Here is a 24,232-nt window from a genome sequence, read left to right on the forward strand (position 1 = left end):
GATTTGTACGAGGGAAGCTAAAGAAAAAGTTACAGACACAGAGTAGCAGGGAACAAGTGTTTCACACACAAGCTGAAGGAGGGCTGCTGACACCGCAGCCAAGTGGTGCGGGATGAGCTCTACCCACGGCAGAGAGCGGGCAACATGACAGACGGCACACGTGTTCCTGCTCAAAGGAGGACGTGGTTTATTTTTTGCAAGGAACCAGAGCATTGATCCAACGGAACGAGTCTCCCCACCGGGGAGATGACAGCGTCCACCCGCGCCGCGTCCCGGCCCCGTGTCACGGTGTCACACTCGCCTCCCCGCTCGCTGCCTCCAAGGGCGCCCTTCGGCGGCGCGGAAACCCCCGGGCCGGGCCGGACCGTGGTGGTCACCGTGCCCTCAGCCAGACCCACCGCCCTCGCCTGCGTGAAGCGCCCCCAAAGCCGCCACCACCTCCCGCCCCTCGCCCGTGGCCTCCGCGCGTGCGCCGTGGGGAAAGGTCGGCGCTTCCCGTTCCGGCCGTGCCGCGGCTCCCGGAACATGGCAGCGGCGGCGGGCGCGCGGACGCGGGGCCTCCTCTGGGCGGCAGGTGATGGGCGGGAGGCAGCAGCTCCTCCGGGCTTGGGCGGGGGGGATAGAGGGAGGTAAAAGCGGTGAGGCTGGGAGCAGGGCGGCAGGGGCGAGGCGGGGCGAGGCGGGCTGGGCTGTGGGGAAGCGCTGGAGGCGAGAGGGGCCAGGGTCGAGGGAGGAGGGGCGGCTGTCAACGCGGTGAGCCTGTCACTTGGCGTGGGTGAGAGCCCCGGGGTGACTCGGACATCACTCACGGAACGCTTCTCCTTGCCTCGCAGTGGTGGCACATGTGGTGGCGTCAGGCGCGGGTTTTGTGAAGGATCTGGATGAGTCGTAAGTACTGGGGTGTCCTGCCCTATGGCCTAAATAGTGCTTGTGTTCTTGTGGGGAACATGACCCCAGACTTTGTGCATAGTGTGCTTGTCAAGAAAGCTGCACTGGAAAAGTTTGCCTTTTTCTTAGCAGTAATGGCAGAAAGACTGTGGCCCGAAGTATCATCGAATGTTCTGTGTTAGAGAGAACCCACAAGACTCTGAAGTCGAAATCCTGACCCTATGCGGGATAGCCCCGAAAATCACACCATGTGACTGAGTGTGTCCAAATGCTTCTTGAACTCTGTCAGGCTTGGTGCTGTCACCACTTCTCTGGAGAGCCTGTTCCAGTGCCCAACCACCCTCTGGGTGAAGAACCTCTTTCTAATATCCAATGTAAACATCCCTTAACACTACTTCAGACCATTCCCTCGAGTCACCTCAGACAGGAAATCAGTGTCTGCCCCTCTGCTTCCCCTCATGAAGAAGTTGTAGACCATGATGAGGCCTTCCCTCAATCTCACCTATTAAATAGGTTCAGTTAATGAACCTGAGGAACAATTTAATTTTTCAGGTGTTTTTAAAGCTGTTATTGCAGGTAGTATTGCCAGAAATGTTCTTGGAGTTCCTTGTTCTTTCTTGCTTTTTGGTAGTGTAAATACAGTGGTGTATTCGTGCCTGCCCCAAGTAAAAGCTGATTGTGTTTAACCAAGTTCTTCATTAGAGTTTGCTGCATGGCTGCCGCAGGGGGCTGGGAGAACGAGTATAAGTGCATTCATGCATGGCCAGAAACGGAAAAGAGAAGGAGGCTTGGAGGACTAGTTTGTGGCTGCCAGTTACATTCCAGTGTAAAAACATGCCTTTACAGCAGAATTAGCCCTGAGACTGGGTAGGAGTTGAAATGGGCAATCCTGCCATTAAGCTGGTTGTGTAGTGTCATTGGTCATGTACTGCCTTGCTTTAGCAGTTTGGTGGTTACGTAGGTGCTGTTGCCCCAAAAAATTACCTGACATAAATTACATGACTTGTATTTTCAAGGATTGAAGATGGGCTAAGTGAATGTATCTGTGCTCCTGCATCACATTCCCATATCATGTTTGTACAGGCGTGAATTTAAATGCATTTGCTGTTTTGGAGTGAGAAAACATAAATATGTGGTCACATAACTTTTTAAATAACCCATAAAAAAAATTCTGTTTTACAACACTTGGATTTTTCAACTACAAAACTACAGAGATACCTGTCTTTACAGCTGGGAGTAAGAATTGATGAGTTGTTCAGGACAGGGTTTTTTTTGTGTCTTTTTTTCTTTTTTAACTAATTGGCAAATGGTGAAAAAGATCAGGATAAGAATTTAAAAAAAAAACAAACCTGGAAGCAGTGACTGGTGAAATTTCAAATTTTCCATTTGATAGATACCTAAACTTAATGGACTTTTTGCTGTTGCTGAAAGTTTTGGGTTTTATTTGAATTCTGGTAGTTGTAAACAATGCCAACTAGTATAAGATGTGTGTCCCTTTCCCAAGTTTGCAGGATATGGGAAAAGAAGTCACAGAGCAGAACTAACAGAGGTACAAGGTAGTCAGTATCACCCAGCTGGGCTATGGAAGGGATGCAGAATAAAAGCTGTGGTACCTATTGGCTTGTGCTGCTGATCTGCTGCCTCAGATCAGTATTCATCTTGCAGTGTTTGTGTACTTCTTCTAGTGTGATAATGAAGCAGTTAAGTAAGCTAATTAAAAAGGGAAATATTTTTCTCTCTGTGAGGATGTACTGGTGGCTCAACGCAGGATCAGAAGCATAAGAAACGGTGCAAAGGGAGTAAGAAGCAAGACAGCAAGGAATAAACACAGCAGCTGTGTTGATCGAAGGCCCTCGTAACTGTGGGCTTGGTTTTCAGTTTTGCTTCATGCTGGTTTCTTTTAACTGTTCATGATTAAGTGAGGTGCTTGGTTTAAGTGGAGGTTGACAGAACATTTGATCATGTAGTTTGGAAGAGGTATGTATTTGAGACAAATAATTTTGATTCAAGGATGTGCAACACCTTTCCATCACTGTGATTGTGTCTCTGTCAGCTGACAGGGGATTGATTGCACAACTCATTTAAAAAGAGGCACTGAAATGTTACAACTGAAAATATATTTATAGGTCCTAGGAATAGCACCTTCATAGAATGCTTGAATACTCTTTCGTACAGAAACTTCTGTTTTTGTTCAGCAGTATATTGAACCTTCTTAATATTGTCTAGTAATTTAATCATTGACATTACCAAAACTACAGTGAGTTTTGATAGTTGGGTTTTTGTCACACTTGAAATTTTAGTTTCTGTAGCAGTTGATTAAATAGGTGCTTGTGAATGAAATTTATTATTGTAAAAACTATGGGTTTTTTTATGTTACCTTAGGCCAAAGTTATTAGATTCCATTGGAATATTCAGCTTCCAGACGTTTCCTTTCTTTTCCTTTTTTCATTACTGTCTACTGGTTTTGTAAGATTTTAGTCTACCTTTCTCAGTGCTGTAATGTTCTTTGCAATCTCCTGTAACAGTTGTACTGTGGCAGAGGGAGAACAATTAATTGTAAATTCTTCTTTTACAAAGCAAAAGTGATATTCTAAATTAAAGCACAGCCAGGATCTTATGATTCAGTAGCTGCTTTCTGCCTCTTGCATCATAACCAATTATTTAACATTGTAATTGGAAGTTAGCTGTAGCTCTGTTAGAGTTCTCAAGAGATGCCAGACTCTAACTGTTTTTTTTCATTAGCTCTATAGCATTTAGGGTGGTGAAGTAAATTTTTAGTGAGTTGCTCAACTAAGCAATTTTGTGACTTAAAAATGCTGCTTTCCTAGAGCAGTTTTATGTTAGTTGCTGCAAATACCTTTCCTGCTGTACAGGTATTGCAACCTTGTTATGCCATCAATAAAAAAGGCTGGAATTTACCAGTGAAATGCTGCATTTCTAAGTTTCAAGCACTCAGCATTGTAATTAGATTGTATTCATGACTTCTGAATTATTTCTTTCAAACAGCAAGCCACCATCAGCATTAGTATTTCTTCAAGACCATTATGGATTATTACAGGTTCAGCTTTAAATGAAATATAATAAATATTCTCTGATTCTGCTTACTGCCTATGAGCCATTTATAGGCATGCTGTGTATTGGGAATTGGTGAGTTGGGCTATAACTTCTGTTAATCGGATTTTAAAGTGTAGATCACACACTACATAATTACATAAAAATATTCATTTCTTTTCACAATAGGAGTGTTGCAGTAAGAATGTTGTATCACGTATGTTATAGCATGTGACATTAATCCCAGTCCTAGTCGCTTTTATGAAGCCTGTCTTACAGAAATAAACCTTACGTTGAATTTCTGGCTTAATTATTTATCTACATAGAAATCGTTAAGTAATGCAATAATTCGTATTATCATGTAGTGACAACAGTTGAGTGAATTGTGTAAGCAACTTTGATTTATCATGTTCTATTGTTATTTTAGAGGTTTTAGCATTTAGTGACAGATTTACAGTTAATAAAGCTAGTCAATTCACTTAAATGTCATTTGTCTGGCATTAAAAATATTCAGTAGTACTTCTGTATCTCTGGTTTTTATCAATCACTTGAACATTTTTATTCCAGTTAGTTGGTTTCTTGTGTGCAATTTCAATAAAACCATAAACTGACACACCTATAGTAGATTGTTAAAGGAGGTTGAACTAAAATTGCTTTGTGTGTTAATATTAGAAATAATTTATTTAGTTTACATTTAGTAAAGCTAAGATTAACATTGTAAACCAATGCTTTAAGAGTCTGTATTAGTTGACTTGTAAAAATACAACAGTGTACAATATTTAATATCACTAAGACAACTGCAAAATACTTCTTCCCCTTAAAATACATATGATAATCAAATATCTTTTGTACATATTCTTATTTCTTGTTGTTTTTTTTCTTTTTTTTTGTTTTTGTTGTTGTTTGTTTGTTTGTTTGTTTTGTCTTGGGAAGTAATCATAGGAACCTATATCTGTGTGTGTAGTAGCATGTGCAGGGGCATTGTTAATACTAGAAAATCTTATCTCCTCTGTTTCTTCACACCCAAAGAAAGAATCTTAATTGTGGATTTTGCCTGTTTCGCACGTGCACTTCAGTGTTTTATTTTCAGATTTGTTGATTTTGGTTTTTTCCCTTTTTAGGTTTAAAGAAAACCGTAAAGATGATATTTGGCTCGTAGATGTGAGTATATGAGAAAAATGGGAAGATCTGCTAGTGGAAATCAAAAGATAGGATGTACAATGCTACACTTTGTAGTAAGGCTGCTTCATCATTTGGAAAATTGTTTGTGCATGATGCAGAAAAATTTCATGACAGTAATTCTGACAGGATGGAACAGCAATCTATATTGTTCAGGGTGAACCAGGAATAGGCTGAATATTGCATGCAGATAGGCTTCATCCTATATTTTGCAGTCCTTAGAAAAAGAAAGCAGGTTACCTAACACAATCAGGAGGTGATAACCTCTTTTCAAAATTGTTATGGTTCCGTTCTCTAATTATACCAGCTAACTGGTGTTCTAGACATTTATTAGCACTGCAAAATCAAATACATGAAAGGCTTCATTTACTTTTCTAACTTATTTGGAGAGTTTTGGTGCTCCTTATTTCAGGGACAAGGAATTGCTAAAAAGATTGAGCTTGTTTGTGGATGAGGTAAAATTCCTTTTATCTCACCTAAATATGTACTGTAATGCTCAAAATTGTATTATTTAGATTTGTTATTTTTGAGTGGGGAAAAACTAAATATGCTGATTCAGAGTTATCAGTAAAGTATAACAAAACAAAATTCAACTTTGTCTGGTTGTAACCTGATCTTGTTATACCAAAACATCGATATCTTCCCTATTAATTTCACTGAGGTGTTGCAGCAAGATATAGGCAGAAAGGTGAAATAAAGTCTCAGCTCTGCTTGGTCCTGAGAAAATGGGATCAATTTTTCACTGTACTTCTATAAAAGTAGTTGCTGAAGAACCTAAATCCAGAGGACAGCTTGGGGAAGTAGGCATAGTATCTATTGCCCTTCCCCTATTGACAGATATCGACATATTCCTGGATAGATTGTTTACATGTTCTTTTATCTTTCAAAAAAAAGAGGAAAATATTCCAAAAGATTTTTAAAAATGTTACCACACCGTCTATTTTTAAATAAGAAATCATGTAATAGTGCGACAATTTAATGTATTCTTTTAAAACTTGTGTTTTCATCTTAAAAGTAGGACCAAATCATAAATGCTGCATGTCATGCTAGCCTTGTAATTAACTTGCAATTTTATTAAGACATAAGGAGAACCATGACTGGAAAATAAGCCTTGCTAATGATTTGAGGGTTAGTTGTAGAATCAACTTCTACTAACTTATTTTTTTTTAATAAAATATTTTTGCTTCTCAGTTTTATGCACCTTGGTGTGGCCACTGCAAGAAACTAGAGCCTGTGTGGAATGAAGTGGGCATAGAAATGAGAAACATGGGCTCTCCAGTAAAAGTTGGGAAGATGGATGCAACTTCCTTTTCTAGTAAGTATGGTTTGGTTTGGAGTAATTTCATTGTAGACTCTGTTTTGAGACTGTTAGTTTTTTTCATTAAGTTATTCTTCTGTTCTGTATCATAGCACAAGTATGCAAACAGTCATTGGAGAACAATTTCCCGATCTTTTTCTTTCTAAAAGTGACAACTTGCTGTAGTATGCAGTTTTTTTCACATTCGTTTCTGCTTGTGTAGGGAATTCTTCCTGACAAATGGAAGGTAAAAGCTTTTCAAAGATCTGCTTTTGATACGCCTCTTAGAGTACTTATATAAGCATTTTATGTGCTGCGTCTCTTGGCAGCATCCAGTTTTAAGTTCCTTGTATTACTGTTGGAGAAGTGCTTTGTGTTCTTGCTGTTATTCTTTTCAGGTAATCGGTCCTTAAGCTGTTACAGAAAACCTGCTGAAATCTTTGAATTTACTCTTGAGCCAATTTCTTCCCATCTTTCTCCGTAAATGTCTTCTTGAAGAACCAAATTTAGCTCTAAGGTTTTCTTTTTTGCTTTTCCTATGTATTGACCTTCTCAGAGAAAACCCAAAACTTTAGGTATTCAGAGAAGTGGTTTGGGTAGATGTGAGAGGATTGTTGAATGCATAACAGTATTTTATTTGTTTTCATATGCTTGTTTATTGTCATTTCACTTGAATCTGTGTTGAACCAGGAGGATATTTAAGAGGGAAGGCATAGGGAGGAGTGGGGCCCAATGGAGATCTATATGTAATAAAATTTTGTAAATACATGTAACATTTTTAATTAATCCCCATTAAATCTGGTTATTCAGCTTTGTTGTACTTGCCTAAAATATTATGCAGAATACTTTTTTTGAGTGATATTCCAGTTTTTCTGTGCTTACCTGTAGCAGAGTTTGGTTGTATGAGATCAAAATGATTTTGTCTCAAACACCAATTTATTGTATGTAGCTTTTTCTGTAAAACCATAGAAATTTTGTTACATCTTAAAGATACTTATTTGCTATAGTAAGTCTGGAGCATTAGAAATTTCAAGTTCATTTCATGGATCTCTAGCTTTCCAGTCATCTCTATAAAATTCTAAATCATATAAATTGTATGAACTCTTACCTTGAAATATTTGCATCTGTCATCCTGATGCTAAATTCTCATATTTTATACCTAGAACAGAATTGGCACATTGTTTTAGTTCTATAATTCAGTTTTGCACATATAAAAATTACTGAAAGCTGCAAGGGTTCCTTTGTGCCCTGGAAAAGTCTTTCTACTCAGACCAATTTTATAAAATAGAGTGTCCAATAAATCTCTTGAAATAGTTTTGCACTTTTATTTTGAAAGTGGAAATTTTATGACATCTGGATATGAAAACTCAAGTCAGTTCTGCTTGATATCTTTCCAATCTAAAGATTCTATGAAATCAAAGTAATTCAGTCTTGAGAATATCAGAAGGAAATGCAGCTGGAACTTGTGGACATGTAACCAGAAAGGAACATGAATGGTTGGCTCTGCATAGTTTGTGTTCCTAGTTGAAATAGGAAGTAGTGTGAAAAATCTGAACTATGGGTAGCTTGTTGTCAGAGAGCTGAAATCACAGATGAGCATATAAATCAGTAAGTGTTGCCTCAGGTGGCTCTGCGTTATGAGGACACAGGAGTTTTATCAAGAGAGGTCACCTGTTGTGTTATCAGTTGAATTTTCAGGGGGGTTTGCCTCAAAGTCAACTGAATGTGATCAGAGTAGAAACACATCACGCCTCAGGCTGGCACAACTGCTGCTGTTTGCCTGTACTGCATTCTTTATATCAAGAAGTGGAGGTGATGGTGTAAATAGTATGTCACTTCCAGGATGTTGAGAGAGTTTTGGTAATCTCCAAGGCTGGGAGAGTTAAAAATAATGTATTGTCTGTTTTCTAGTTCTCCTGTCCATGCATGAGAGCTGTAGAAGGAGAAATAAACTCTGTTGTCAGCTCTTGTGATTGAATGTTCTAATATACATTTTAATGCATTTTAAGTCTATGTAGTAGAGCTGTGAGAGGAAAGGATCAGAATAAAATTGATCCTAGTACCCGTATTTCTTAGAACAGTCATCTTTGACTAAGATGCCTGTAGGTGAGCTGCTAGTTTTATTTGTAGTGCTGTGCAGTAAGGTACTGATCCAGCCAAACAACCCTAGGGTCACAGTTCCTAAACTGTTATTGAGAGCCCTGCACACAAGTCCTCCCACATCTGCTTGCTCTGACATATGGTTGGTAGCTTTAGAATGTTTGTTATAGGTATTGACTCTTCATGCTTTTTGAGTGCAGGAATTGTTACTCAACAGGGAATTGCACAAGTGTTGTCAGAATTTTATACTTAATTTTAGCCTTTTTTGAAGACTACTTAGTTTAACTTTTGGAAAACACTGAATTGACTGAAAAGTATAGTTTAAGATGGTAGTTGCAAATTGTACTTGTATAATAGATGGTAGCAAAAGAGAAGGTTTTAAACAAACCTGAGGTGGGGGAAAAAGTTCTGCAGTTGTTTTGCTTTTCACCACTTTAGTAAGCAGCAGGTAAATAACTGATTGCTTAGAAAGTGTCTGTGTCTGGTGAGGTTCATTTATGTCTGCAGAATGCAGATGTAAAACCTTTTGTAACTACTGCAGTATGATACTGCACTTCTGTTGTTAGGCATTACTGTAGCATATAACTATATGTCACATGTCTTGTATTTCTTTCAAGCATTACTATTTACTATTGTACATCCTTGATGCTTAATTCTTGCCTCTAGTATTTTCAGTCAATTGTGTATGTATTTTAAAATGCATGGTACCTTTTGGTTAGAACAGGTCAAGCATGTCTATTTAGAGGATTCTCATGGCATTTGAGTTGTGGCACGTGAATTGAGAGCCTATGCTGGGACCCTTCAGCACTTCTTTAAGAGGTCCAAAATTTAGTAGCTTAATAACAGCAGCTCCTTGAAAGCAAGTAAAATAATTCATATTAAACTAAGTGTGAGTTCTTTCATTTGTTATTGTGGCTTGAATATAGTAAACTATGTTTAAAGATTAAGGTAGGAGAGCAAGAAAGTCTTGGTTCACTTTGGCATTAACATATTTCTTTCAGGTATTGCATCTGAATTTGGTGTACGAGGCTATCCAACAATTAAGCTGTAAGTTGATGCTTCCTATTGAATTTCTAACACTGATTTGATGACACTAAAGAAAACATAGCCTTGTTCATTTAAAAATCTCAAATAAACCAATCACAAAAACCCTGTAAAACCCAAACCAAGAAAAACCCCCAAAAAAACACTCTACCATCTCATGGTGGCATTGTCTTTGATTTCTACTGGACTGTTTTGCTGTGAAATTCAGTCATATCCATCATCTTATTTAGAAACAGAATTCTTAATAGACAGGTTAACAAATTGGACTTCATTTAACTGCTGTTTTCTATGCAGTTATGTAGAAGTGTGTGTACATAAATATGTCTTTCAAATATATATACACACAACTATTACAAAAAGGAATTCCTTCCTCCACTTGATTTGACATCTTTAGAGTGATTCAGGCAGTAAGTGCATAGCTGAGTCTTCCTGTTAACTTCTTGTAAGCTGCTGATTGCATTTTCTTATTTTCAATTACCTCTCTCTTCTCTCCCGTGTACCTTAAAAACCTTATGTAAATGACAGTAGTAGTTACTGTGTAGGCTGAAGGGTGAGAAAAGTTGTTTAACAAGAGAAGTATATGTAGATTTTTTTTTTCACCTGATTTAAAAAAGGCAGTGGAGGACAAAAATTATAGGAAAATATCAATCCATAATGATATTCTATATACTTGCTTATAACACATGTAGTTTATAGTCCAGTACAAGGTCATATTAAATATTAAGACACAGTAATTTTGGGTCCTTTTTACTGTGAACAGACTGGGGGTTTTAGCAGGTTATTTTTTAAGCAAATAATACTCATAATATGTAATAATGAATCTTGTCAAAGTGACAAGAAGGCAACAAGAGATATTTAGCTTATTAATCTTTAAGGATGAAAAATTTTATTGGCATACAGAGGCATTGAAAACTCACTTTATCATTTCTTCTTTCCTGTGAGTTTCCTAAACCTATTTGGATTTAAAGAAAGCCTCTTAGAATTAGTGAAACTTACTGGAATACTCTAATAATGCAAGTGTGCTACGTCCCCTGTCAGCAGAGTACCATAAGCTGACCAACACTTCATGTAAGCTTAATTTAATACATACATTCAGAAGGTTTGGCAGGTTATTTGATACCTTTCAATTATAAAAAAAAAAAACAAAACAAAAAACAAGTTTATATGTTTGTCTTTTATAAAGACTAATACCTCAGTAGTATAAATGTTGAGTGTTTGGGGTTTGATTTGGGTGTGGGGTGGGATTTTTTTATACAGTCATATGCAAATGTTTTAAGTTATCTGTGTGCTTACAGAGTAAATGACTGCTGTACACTAGAAAAATAAATGTAAAAGAATGCCAATTATTTCAGAAAGTCAATAAATCAGATACTGTGTAAATAATTTTTTACTGCATAATTGCGTTGTATTGCATTATTGGGTTTTATATTTTGCTGACCACTTCTTTTGCTTCTCACTCATTAAAAGGTGACTGTAATAAACCTGTGAAGATTGAGTAATTCTGTATGTACAAATGTAGTTTAGGTCATTTCAGTTCTGTTCTTTTTTTGTCTTTCCCATTTATCTAGCTTAAAAGGTGACTTGGCATACAACTATAGAGGACCTAGAACCAAAGATGATATAGTTGAATTTGCTAATAGAGTGGCAGGGTAAGTATACTCTTCTGTGAAACTGGTTCTGCTGACTTAAAACTTGAGCCAAGACTTAAATCTGTTTAAAAAAGAACAAGATACTGACACAAAGTTAAAAACTATATGTGCTATTGATGCCTGTCACTATATGTGTCACTGCATGTGAGGCTGGTGGTGAGTGGCATGGAGAGAGTACAGAGACTGGCTAGCCACAATACCTTCTTTACAGTGCAAGAACTAAGGGCTTTTCAGAGTACTGGAAACTATGAACAAATGAAACTCAGGGAAGTCAGAAACAAGAATGCCAATCTAAATGTTGGCTGACAGGCATCATTACTAAGGCAGTAGATGTTTCATGCTCCGAAGTTGTGCTTCTGAAAAGTATGCCATAGGCACCATAAGGAAATACTTTGGCAGGATTGTTCATAACAATTTCCGTTGGCTCTTTTTTTCTTCCCTGCAGTGGCCTCAAAATGTTATTGACAAGTAAACTTTGGGGAGAAAAAAAGTCACATTTCTTTCCTCCATTCTAAAAAATAATTAAGAAGCTTTGATATAGGAACAATAATATTCATTGTTGTTCGGAAGTCTGTAGTTTAGGAATATTGAGGGATCAGAATTTTTTAAGATTTAAGACCACATTTCATAACTGCCATGCTTAAATTCAGAATTTTATCTCTCAAATGACTGAGACCTTGTTGTGGCCTTTCACTAAGAGGTCTTATAAGAAAGAAGAAGAGAGACTTTTTATCAGGGTCTGTACTAACAGGATAAGGGGCAATGGTTTTAAACAGAAAGGGGATAGATTTAGATTAAATATCAGGAAGAAATTCTTTACTGTAGGGGTGGTAAGATGTAATTCTTTACTGTAAGGATGCCCCATCCTGGGAAGTGTTCAAGGCCAGGCTGGGTGGGGCTTTGAGCAACCTGGTCTAGTGGAAGGTGTCCCAGCCCATGGTGGGAGGATGGGACCAGATGATCTTTAAGGTCACTTCCAGTCCAGCTCAGTCTCTGATTCTGTGACCATTAAATGGCATGCATGTTTCCATTGTAGCAACATCTTGTACTAAAATATGAGTTTTAAATTTAAGTATGCTATTTGAGGAACATAACACGTTATTTTAGGGGGAATTTTTCTTTTTTTCTTTTCCCTTTTAGTTGAAAATAAAATAATAAATTGAAAAATTGAATTAATGTTCATTGTGTAATTTAATTTAAAAAAAACACAAAAAACTGTATGACTTTTCTTGTGGATTTTTATTTGTTTGGGTTTTGCAGGTTGCAAAAACTAAGGTTTTTCTTTCTTGTTTTTATTTCCCTCCCAGACCTCTTATCAGGCCACTTCCTAGCCAGCATATGTTTGAGCATGTGCAAAAGAGACATCGTGTACTTTTTGTGTATGTTGGTGGTGAATCTCCTTTAAAGGTTTGAAGCTTGATTAAGTAAAGTTACTTCTTTTGGCTATTCACAGAGTAATTTAAAATATCTTTTAAAAGACTGAAGTGTATGCTTGTAACAAATTCATGTGGTCTTTCTACATTTATTTGTTTTTACAATCTTATATCATAACCCATATTTTCTAATTTCTCTTTGAAGATGAGGTATGTCACAAAGCTTTTATTTGACCCATACTAAAAGTTCAGAAATTAAAAAACATTGTTTGTATTTTTTCAGGAAAAATACATTGAAGTTGCTTCAGAACTAATAGTTTATACGTACTTTTTTTCTGCCTCAGAAGATGTAGTACCTGAGGTAAGCTGTTTCCATGCCTACTATTTTCACAGAAGTGGTGTTGTTCTCATATATGTAATTTTACTGTTTCAATGGCACAGAGATGGCTTCTTACAGTATATTTGGCTTTGATAGATTCCAAAGTAATTACACTGAAACGTATAATTTTTGAGTCTATATGAGGAAAGAATACAAACCACGTTTCAAGTCTGTCACTGCTTTGTTTTGGCCAAATTAATTGTTCAGTCACATTAATAAAATTAATCAGAAGATATGTGGAACTCAATTTGGACCATTCAACCTGCTCAAGAAAGTAGATACTTGGACTTTTAGCCAATGTACAACTCTTGTTACTTCAGACAGTCCTTTCACCAACCACTTTTAAAACTAATTTGGGGGTCTTTGCCATGAAGTACTTCTGATACCTTAGTAATCAGAGAAGTAAGTGAAGAGGTAAGTTATTTTTGTCCTGTACAATACAGGTGATCAAAACATTAGTCTGCCCGGGGATCAATGGATCCAGTCTACTGGCTGCAGAATTCTCATGTGGCTCTTTGGAGGAGTCTGTAACAAGGAAAATATTGACAGTTAGTCACAAGGGTGGAAAAAATTGGTATTACTGTTGTTAGTTTAATCATTGTTGCTTACCTGTTGAAGCAAAATCAAGAGGCTGTTTCATTTATTGGTATCTCCAAGTGGGACCTAAGTCTACTCCATGCCTGATAAAACGTGACTTGGAAGTTAGTTTGGGATTAGCAGGGTGAGAATAGCATAATTTGTTGGCTTTTTTTTTTCTTTAGCAGCTGCATTTTTGAACATCATAAGTAGAACATACTCATTTTAAATAGTGGATTGTTAGATTTCCAGAAGCCTTGTATCAAAGGCCACCTTAATTTGAATATTGCTATTTGCACTTCAGCCCCACCTGAGCAAGAAAAGTACTGTTCAGTTGTGCAGTGGAAAGAGTGTATGTAAAAGGCTCAAAGTCTTTGAGATTCTGTGATCTCACTGATGTAAGCAGTGAGCTTTTTTTTTTCATGGAAGGTAATTTCCCCATTGTCATTAAGATGAAGTAGTAATATTCTATGGAGAGAAGCAAAAGTGTTATGAAATTACTGAGTGCTAGAGTTGTAATGAGCCTTTGCATAATGCTGTTCACTGTTAGGCTTTGTTTTGTCACCTTGGGTAATATTGTTCCAAGCTTCAGGTGTCTTTTGCGAGCCGTAATCTGTACACAGATTGATTTGTCCTTTAAAGATGTAAAACTGTGTTTAAAATAAGAGAACAAAAGCATCACTTAGAATTTTCTTATTACTCATTTGTATCAATTGTATCAAAACCTACTGCTTTTGCATTTATTTCCAAGACAGATAATGCAGAATCATTATAGAAGGCATGTTGTTTGGAAATGATGCAGTTCTTACCTTTCCCAAACACATCAGTAGACAATTCAGCCAACATAATTAAAAGTATGCTCATGATATAGTCCTTTTTTAACCACAAGTGCCATTAGAATTTTGACTTTGAATGGTAGCAAGCAGTCAGGAGTAGTATATCTTCTATGGTAGTTCATTGAAAATGTGAGCTGAATGAGATTCTTTAAGTTCCAAGAGAAAGGTTTCTACACCTCTTTTTTTAGTATGTTGCTGACTATCCTAAATATCATGTTTAACATGGTAATGCAGGCTTTCATTGTTCCTTTTGCCTAAATTAGGTCTGTATGTAGCCTTGTCTTCTGAAACTGTTTCTTTATATTCCCATCAGTCTGATCCACAAGAAATAGCCCAGATTTAGTGGGACATGTTATCAGTATTACTATTTTACTGTACATTTAGAAGAAATAGCAGTATGACAGGTATGCTGACAACAGCACCGATTGGGAACAGAGGCCATAATTGATAAAACCCTGAAGTTTACAATCTCCTATCTAAAGTTCATGTGCAACTCATAAAATATTCTTCATGCTACTGGAGATACTAGTAAAAAATCCTGTTTCATTTACGCTTCGTGAGATCTACCTCTCAAAACTACACTGATGTTGTGTTACTTTTAATATGCAGAAGCTGATAAATTTATTTTGGTAAATTTAGACAGAAAATATTTAAATGTACTTAGATATTTTCCCAAGGACTGCGTTTCCATATTTTCAGATTTTTTAGTTTGTCTGTTTAAACATCTTTTAATCTTTCATGGATTAATTGAAAACCAACTCTTTCAGTATGTGACATTGCCTGAATTACCTGCTGTTATGGTCTTCAAAGATGGAACTTACTTTGTTTATGATGGTAAGTAAAAGTGGACATTACCCTAAGAAAAGATATTTAAAGTATATATGGAGAAACTGGAAGAGGTGGGATTTTTTTGAAGTTTATGTTGGGGTTCTGGGAGATTCTCCAGTTTTAGAATAAGTAGCAACTCCTTCAGGAAGGAGAAGAGGAAAAAATAATTAGTTCTTATGCCACAAAATGAAAGGCATTTGTTTTAGGAATACTGAAGTAGAAGTGATGATATTTGCTTTGTGTTATAAGTAAGATGTAGCTTCCAATATTATTATTTGCTGGCATTAATGTACTTATAAAAGTTACTCCTTCTCTCACTGTTGTAATTCATCATACACAAAATAGAAGAAAACTTACTGAAGAGGAATCACACATACGATGAATTTACAGTTTCGAACAGTTAATGAGATTTATTGTAAGTTGAAAATGTATCACTCAGAAGATTAATCTGCAGTTTTCATTTCTGAAAATAGGTAGTACCACAGCAAAATACTCCAGATTGGCCATCAAGGATATTCTTTGTGACTTCACAGAAGGGATGTGCTTGTCTTCCTCTTCAATCTGTTGCCTCCAGATAAAAATTCACCCTCTAGCCTCCTTGATTTGCATTTAAATTTTTTTACGTTTTTTGCAATCCTGGAGAAAGAAAGCTTGTAAGAGAAACACTTCTGAATTGCCTTTTTCTGTGTTACCTGCTTGCTTTTTCCATACCTTTTAAAACAAATGCATAACGCATAACGAAACAGGCTTCTAATTTACTTCGTAAAAATTTTACTGTCTCAGAATGTACCAGAAACATTATTTTAAGTCAAACAAATTGTGAAGATGCAGTTTAAGAGACTGAATAAGGTTATTATGTCCAACTGTTATGACTGACCTTACCATAAGAAAAAGTCCTAGCAAAATCCAGTTCAATGCTCTCAGCTTGTCTGGTATTTTGGTTTGGGTTTTTTTTTTTTCTTCCCCTTAGTAGGGGAAATTGATGCAGACCTATGGGAAGCATTATCCTTGGAATTGTTTGCTACTATCTTATGGCAAATAATTGTTAACCTGAAGTTATTGATAAATCACTCTATATAATATGAATTTGTTTATTGTACGCATAATATGCAACATTATGTTTATATATGTTTTTCTTTTTTACTTGTGAATAAGATCTAATTGGTGGTCTGTGTTAGAACTGGATTCTTTATGGATTAAAATATTTAGCATGTGAAACTAGCCTTCAGTATAACTGATTCTGAGTCATACATGACTGTTTATTCCTTTACATTCACAGTGCTGTTGATGCATCTGCTTTTTCTTGACTTCTTTGTTTCATTTAAGGAGTCTCACAAATACTGCTTTCTGTAATTTTACCTCTGTTTACTTAGTTTGAAACTTGATGACAAGCACACATACACCTTTAAAAACAGAGTTTGAAATTGTTCCTTTCTGCACTGTGTCACAACTTTTAATATAGTATTGTTTATCATTGAGTTTGGGGGGAAAAAAATCAACTTTTCACACTTTTCTCTAACACATTTTTTCTTCAACAATTGAAAATTGCTTTACAAGTTTTAAAACCGAAATGTCCAGAAACATGTGATAACTTAAGAAGAATAAAAGGAGAAAAAATAGCGTTTGCCTCTATAGTACTTAAGTAGTAAATATGACGACCTTCCTTATGAAAAAAAAGCATTCTTTTTTTTTTTTTTTGGTTAGAGTATGAAGATGGTGATTTGTCATCTTGGATAAATAGAGAAAGGTTTCAAGGCTACCTTAATGTTGATGGCTTTACGCTGTATGAACTTGGAGATACAGGTGAGATGCTGCTACCACCAATCCCTTTGACATCTTGTGTGTAAGAAAAATTAAAAGAGTAGTAAGAATGTGTTTTTTAAATCTCAGAAATTAATCAGTCTCAGAGTTCAAGTTGGTAGTGCCAGACTTTTGTTGGTGTTGGTGTTGTGTTGACTAGAGGTTTCATCCACAGCCTTGTCCTACACTAGTCCTTTCCTCACAACATAGAAGTTTGTATGTCTAATCCTGTGGTATTCAGAAAAATTAGTAGAACTTTTAAATTAAGAGCACCTTAGGTTTTGTGTAAGTTGTATACAAACTCTTGGAATACCTGCAGGGAATTTTATGACATATGGACAGGTTTAGATGTCTTACATCTAATGGATTTAGATATCTTTAAAACATATGAAGGGAGTGGAGCGTGTGCTAAAATGGACTTGTCCCAGAAAACTTCAGCTTTTCTCTAGTAAAATTTTTTGCAGGCCAATATTTTGCAGCCAAGTGACTTCTGGAATAGGCAGATAATCTGTACTGCTCTTAAGATATACATACTCTGAAATATCATAAAAAATGCTGTAAGTGTTGATTTTTCCAGGCCAGGGTATCTTATCATCTACATTCCCTTTCAAAGTATTTATATTCAATCAGCATTGAGTTCTTCCAGGTTTTAAAGATTATGAAATATCTAGATTCTCACATATAAAGCTAATATTGTTACACCTACATTTTAAACAGTTATTTACAGAGGTGCTGTTACAAGTTTTTTAAATGTAGTATATTTGTTCCTGTTACATTTTTGTCTAAGAGTTCCTCAAATTACAAAAAGGAAGAATGTTGACTTTATTAATCCAATGGAACCATCATTTACTTTAAAGAAACTGATGTACTTGGAATTTATTTATGTTATCTTTTTCAGTCTAAAAGGTAGTTGACTCCTAGTGTATTGACTAGGTAGTGCCTTACATGGCAAGGAAAGAAATGGGGAAAAGTGAGAATTGAGGTATGGAAGAAGTGGGATGGGGAGAAGCTGTTGCTGTTTCACAAGAAAGCCTGGGAATGAATCATAGTTCTTGCTCTTAAGACTCTTCAGCATTACTTGAAAAAAAGTGACTTTCTATTTTTGAGGAGAATGCTCCCTTTGGCATGATGATAGGTAGGAACAGAGCAATAGGTTGTCTTGGGAGGTGGAGGGGGTTTGAGTGAATCATGACATCTGAAGAGAATTAACAGGTCTGCACTCTGTAGGCTTTAGTTAATCTGGCTGATGACTACACTGTTAGCTGATCTGCTTTCCTAGCAGGAAATGCTTGATCTGGAGAACCTTTGGCCAGCTTTGTAAACGTACTTTGATCTGATTCACCGTCAGAATCTTTGGGTTTTGGGTTTTTTTTTCTGTTAATCAGAAAAACTTCACAAAGTAAATCTGAGAAATCGATATATTTTGGTGTTGGCCTTTAAGCTCCTCTGACAGAGGTCTGTGGACTAAATTGTTTTTATGATGTAATGAATTCTGGGCTGTGACAGTAAATTTTCCAAATTTTTTTTTTTCCATAATACTCCAACTTTTTAATAGTGTGAAAAGTAGTCATTACTAAATCCATACAATAGTGATTCAGTGACTTAGAATCAACTTGTAATATTATTATTACTATTATGTAATAAAGGTCTCCGTAGTCTCATATTTAGGTATATGCACATATGCAGCCTGAGTAGGTTATTAATTTTTATCTGTGTTTCTTCCCTTTTAACTTCTTTCTAAGGATAGGCTTTTCATAGAATGCTAGTGGTGTGGCATTAAGCCACATCTTCATTTATTTTCAGTAACTTTTAGAAAACCACATTTTGGACAGCTCGAAGAGGCTCTTTGGCTTTGAGATTGGTTTATACTTAAAAACTAATTCCTGTCCCTGGATAGTATCTACTGTTCTAGGTTGGCATATTTTCCATCTGAGAATGTATGTTTCTTTTTAAGTGGTTTCAAGAATTTTATTCCTTATTTTAGGAAAACTTGTGGCTATTGCAGTCATTGATGATAAAAACTCTTCAGTGGAACATACCAGGTACAGAACTGAGTATGGGTGACACTATGGGAGAAATGTGCTGGTATGACAACTTTAGAAGTTTCTTAATTATTAAGAAATACTGCGTTAAATGCGTGGGTTTAACTTGCACGTGTTCTCTAATTTCTGACTTAATGTCCTGAATTTACTTAATTTATGGCTCAGTTGAAGCACATATGAGTTCAATGAGATGATGGGAGTTCCTGACTCACTCTTCTGCCCTTTGTTAATGAGATCACAGGAGCCAACGATGATCTCACAGCTTTTAAAAGCTATTGTGTCACCTTTAGATGAGAGTACTTGAGTTCAGATGACTTTGAGATGAACTTAGTAAGTTTAAACAAGTGACTGTACTTCAGCTCACTGGCATTAAAAATTAGTGTAGTGATGCTTACATATTAGTTGTTTGTGGAACATTTAAAAAGGGATTGGAGTTTGAGACTGAGAGGAACAAGACCTTCCTCTGTCCATTTCTGGTTGCATATGTAATTAGACTAAGAAAATGCTGTTCAAGTACTGTGTATGGGATTTTAAACCTTTAGGAACCAAGCACGATGAGCCAGGTGTTTTTTGGTAATCCTCATTGCTGATGAGGTCCAATTTGCTGTTTTCTGGGGAAATCTCCGTGTTTATTGTTTGTAGTTTGAAAGAGTATATCCTGGATTATCAATGTTATTTCTTTTTGCCTCCAGACTAAAGTCCATTATTCAGGAAGTCGCTAGAGATTACCGGGATCACTTTCACAGGTAGGCACACATGGTACTCACTCTGACATCTTAAATGAACTGTCTTCTAGATCATCACTTTTTTGAATTACGTTGCTGAGTGTCTTCGGTTATAGGAAAAATACTTAAAGATAAACTTTTGGTGAAATCCACTATTTTGCTTTCTTTTTCATCATTGCTTTTTTCACTATTTCTCTTACAGGGATTTCCAGTTTGGCCATATGGATGGAAATGATTACATTAATAGTTTACTAATGGAGTAAGTAAATTCTTATTTGAATTTTCTTTCTTCTCTTGTATTCGTTACTGAATATATTTAATTAAAAATAATCTTATGAAGAATTCCTGGCTTTCATGGCTCAAAAAAAAATCAGTGTCCTGAGAATTCAGCATGAAACGTAGTAGCGGTTTTATGTCAAATTAAACTGCATAATTTAATATTAGAAGTTCCGCTTACTGATAATACTGATTGACAAAGCTTATCTTTTAGGTCTGCTTTGTTAAGTTAGTAACTGTTAGAATTGTGGGATTTTCACTCTTGATGCATTTTTAAGACATGCATAGAAATATGCTTCTGTAGAGAAGCAGTATAAAATGCATGGAAGATGCTGTCTGCTCTTGATATGTACATGGCAGATTTTGAAATATATAAGTGGTTTAACAAGATGCTTGACAGTTGCCCTTGTTATGATCCGTGTCTAAAAAAATGCATAATTAGAGAGTTAAGTTTCTTGGCATTTACCATTGACTATTTGTTCTCCTCTGGCATTTGGAGTGAAAGAAGGGAAAAACCAGAGGTCTGTATGCCAGCTCTGTAAGTTTTCCAAATCCCTTTCTTGGGTATCAAAGCGTTAATAAAGCATATGTTCTTGCCCCTAAAGGTTCTAGGAGGTTAATGGGGACCCAGGAGTCATAAGATCTGTATTTCTGTAGGATGTCTGTAGATTAAGACCTGAATAAAATTCATTTAAAAACAACTGTCTCTCAGTTGAAGTCAAGTAATGTGATTGAGCTTTATAGTTGCCAAAACTTAGACCTTCCTCACTTCATTAATTGCCTCTCCTGTGCAGGCTCTTACATCTGACTGTCTGCTGAGCTGTTTCAGCTTGTTTATCTGGCAGAAAAATGGTTTTTGTCTAGCCACGTAGGGAAGTTATTTTGCTGATTCAACAAAACCCTTAAACCTCTTCTGCTCTGCTGAGTACCAGAACTGATGTGCAGAGAAGTAGGGGGGAGGGAGGTGAGATCTCTGGGAGGAAGGAAATAAGGGGAATGAAGACAGAACTGCCACTTAGAGTGGCAGTGATCTAGTGGCAAGGTCTGTTCACCTGGGTTGTTTAACCGAATCTGCAAAAGGCCTGACTTTATAATTTGTAGTATATGGAAAGTTGTTGCTCAAGTATTCACCGGCTTTTAACTGTTTTCTAGACAGAGTGTATACATTTCAAGCGTAAGTGGAAAGCAGCAAAAGAAAGCAGCAAATTATGTTCAGTGTTACAAGTACCTGCTCTTCCTGTGGATGCGTGAATAATTCAAGTAGAACCATATTGCAAGTGCTCTGGTTTGTCACCAGATGGCAGCAAGTGGGAATAGAAAAAGCCTCCTGAATAGTGAGAAATGTATCACAGAATAGTTTTTTACTGTGCCAGGTGGACATAGGAACAAATTCTGTTTCTTCACAAAGGACAAAATATTGTGTGATTTGTAGGGATAGAATTAGTAGACCCTGATAGAAGTAAATTTATGAACTTGGCTATAACTGCACGAGGAGACATTATAGTTCTTCTGTCTTTTCACCAGTGTATGAACATCCTTTTGTTGGGTTAGAAAAGGTATGATTAAAACTACACACAAAAGAAGAAAACAGAATATTACTTTACTGAAAGCGAAGTAAGCTAAGGTGTCATGGGGAGTATCAACTAGAGGTGTATGTAGAGTATTAATTCCTCAGTTCTTGGAAGAGACACATTAAATGTGCTTTTATGAATCTCTGTATAGCATATAGAATCTGTATATGGAGGTTGTGTTTCAGCTACTCTACAGTAAACTCCAAGAACATCAGTTACCAGACTGTTAAATGCAATAGAAACACTGGGTACTTTTTTGTTTGGTGGTTTTTTTTGTCTGTTTGTTTGGGGGTTTTTTTGTTGTTTGTTTGTTTTGTTTTGAGGTTAGTTTTTTTTGATGAATCTTTCTGCATCCCAGTAATAAAACTTGTTCTCTTTTGGCTGGGACGATGTATTTTGGCAGAAGTTGCTGGCTTGTTACTAGGCACTTGCTAAAACACCCAACTTGATTTGAGTGCCTTCAACATTTATTTCTTGGGTTTTTCTAATAAATACAGATTAAAAATGTCAAGGGAAAATTATACTTAGAGAATCTTATGTTGCAAGTTGTCTCTGGGGAAAAAATTTTGGTTGGTTGGGCTTTTAAAGTTCCATTTAAAGGATGACATTATTTTGTTATTTCTGTAGTTGCCCTTACATTTTCTGAGGTACCAGCATGCTTTCAACTTGAGTACTGGGAACACAGTCTTGAAGTATTCAGCTTTCTAGAAGTTTAGAAAGTTTTCATGTTTAAGTATTAAACTGTTTCACTTTTAGGTTTGCATGTTAAATTAAATTAAAAACAAACAAACAAACATCTAAAATGTGAGAAAAAATTTAGGATAATTTCAGTGACTTCAAAGAAAAATAGCAATCTTGAGTAAATGCTAAACAATATTTTCATAGATAATTTATTATGGATTGATAGTCATGGTTAAAGCTGAAATTGTCATCAATACTACATGGATTACAAATGTACATGGATGGGACACTATTAAAGAAGAGTGAAAATATAGAAAAACAAGGTTTGCATTGCTTCTGCTGTGAAGCAGAGCCACCTAGTATTTGAATTAATTATTGACAGAATTGTAGAAAATTGACAAAGACTACAGGAGATTTTTAAGTTTAATTAATGTATTTTAAATCTTTCTTGTTGTACACTATACTTGTGCAGTGCTAAAATGTCCTAAACCTGATGTAATTTTGAAGTTAGTGCTACATTGAACGGAAGATTAAACTGGGCTGTGTCCAGAGTTAATTTCTAACCTTTTTTCTTTTTTCTTCTTTCCAATTCTGTGATCCTAGGCAGTGCTTATGCATGTGGTTAACTGCTGAGTAATAATTCTTTAAAGACTCTGTAGCTCATCTGCCATATCTAAAAGAGATGTAGAAAAACTTTGGTTGGTGTGTCTTATTCTTTTGACTTGACAGGCAGAGATTGATCAACAGAGCTGATCAGTTAGACCATGGTTGTATGGGATTAAATTTTTGAATTATACTTCTGCCTTTGTGTGCTAAAACACATTAATACATTTCATATACAAGGCTACTATCTGTGATCTCTTACTAACTAGAAAGTTTTAAGGTACCTGATTTGCAGTCACTATGGGTACGTAAATTGCAAAAGGTTTCAATAGTGTCACTGACACAGATGTGAAGGAAAAAAATATTAATGAGAAACATAACCATTCAGGTGATTCTCTTCTCCCTTCCCTCTTGCCTTTAAGGAATATTATAAAGAACACACGAGAAAGTGAAGATTCATGGATATCCTTTTAAATTATTGTAGCGATTACTTGAATTCCAATATTTTACATGGGAGTTCTTTAAATGTATAAACTGTCTGTTTTATGTTTCCAGTGACTTGACAATCCCTACTATTGTTGTATTGAATACCTCCAATCAGCAGTATTTTCTACCAGATAGGCACATTGAGAGCACAGAAGACATGGTTCAGTTTATTAACAATATCTTGGATGGTACAGCTGAAGTAAGTCTTCATTGTGACTTGGAATATGTTGGTTGATGTTTATTTCCTTAGATGCTAAAGTAGGGAAAAGATTTGGTTACTCTGTCATGTGTTTTATCTTCCTGTCCTATCTGTCTTATTGTCTTGTGTGCTGGCAGTGAGTATATGATTTTGAATTCTGGAGTTGTGCTGTTGCTTACTGTTCTGACTGCAAAACCTCTTGCAGAAAACAAGGTTTATTCTGTTTATAGCATAATGTTGGTTGGCTTTCTGGTGCACTGGTAAATGGAGATCTCATTATTAATCTCCTGGTTTGCATTAAATGCATTTGTTTAAAATTTTTATTATAGTGCATAATTCAACCATACTCTTTCTTTTGGATGGTAAATCAATAAATCCAATAGGTGGAAGAATGATAAGTTCTGATTCAAAAAGCAGTGGTATACTTGCTTTTCATGTTAGAAATGGACACAAGCTTACCCATGTCTGCTCTAAAACTAAAATCAAGCTGTCTTTTGTTAAAACAACAAAGTAAATAAATCCATCTCGAATTGATGGCTTGGATAATTTCTTAGTATTTATCCCCTCAGTATACTTTGTTAGAAGGCTATGTTATGTGGATGAGAAAAGATCATGGATCAGAGCTTTCATTTGTGCTTGTGGGGGTGGA

The 24,232-nt window shown here is 36.2% G+C and overlaps 1 protein-coding gene across 3 annotated transcripts in view; it reads left to right on the forward strand.

Annotated features, from left to right (window-relative positions):
- The first annotated feature begins 485 nt into the window (after positions 1-485).
- Positions 486-24,232, forward strand: part of TMX3 (thioredoxin related transmembrane protein 3) — a 29,490-nt gene continuing 5,743 nt past the window's right edge. For 2 of the 3 annotated variants that reach the window (XM_027723115.2, XM_027723116.2), the window contains exons 1-14: positions 486-574; positions 834-888; positions 5,061-5,100; positions 6,310-6,433; positions 9,517-9,562; positions 11,128-11,208; positions 12,516-12,615; positions 12,865-12,942; positions 15,140-15,206; positions 16,905-17,003; positions 18,985-19,042; positions 19,735-19,788; positions 19,970-20,026; positions 23,454-23,583. In XM_027723115.2, the coding sequence (XP_027578916.1) occupies positions 526-574; positions 834-888; positions 5,061-5,100; positions 6,310-6,433; positions 9,517-9,562; positions 11,128-11,208; positions 12,516-12,615; positions 12,865-12,942; positions 15,140-15,206; positions 16,905-17,003; positions 18,985-19,042; positions 19,735-19,788; positions 19,970-20,026; positions 23,454-23,583 (1,038 nt within the window). In that variant the 5' untranslated portion in view covers positions 486-525. Of the gene's footprint in view, positions 575-833; positions 889-5,060; positions 5,101-6,309; positions 6,434-9,516; positions 9,563-11,127; positions 11,209-12,515; positions 12,616-12,864; positions 12,943-15,139; positions 15,207-15,673; positions 16,874-16,904; positions 17,004-18,984; positions 19,043-19,734; positions 19,789-19,969; positions 20,027-23,453; positions 23,584-24,232 lie in introns of those variants that run through there. The other variant, XM_039388197.1, reaches the window with a different exon arrangement.

The sequence above is a fragment of the Pipra filicauda genome, unplaced genomic scaffold (genome assembly GCF_003945595.2).
Source record: "Pipra filicauda isolate LSUMZ 115617 unplaced genomic scaffold, ASM394559v2 scaffold61_size3293851_pilon, whole genome shotgun sequence".
NCBI lineage: Eukaryota > Metazoa > Chordata > Aves > Passeriformes > Pipridae > Pipra > Pipra filicauda.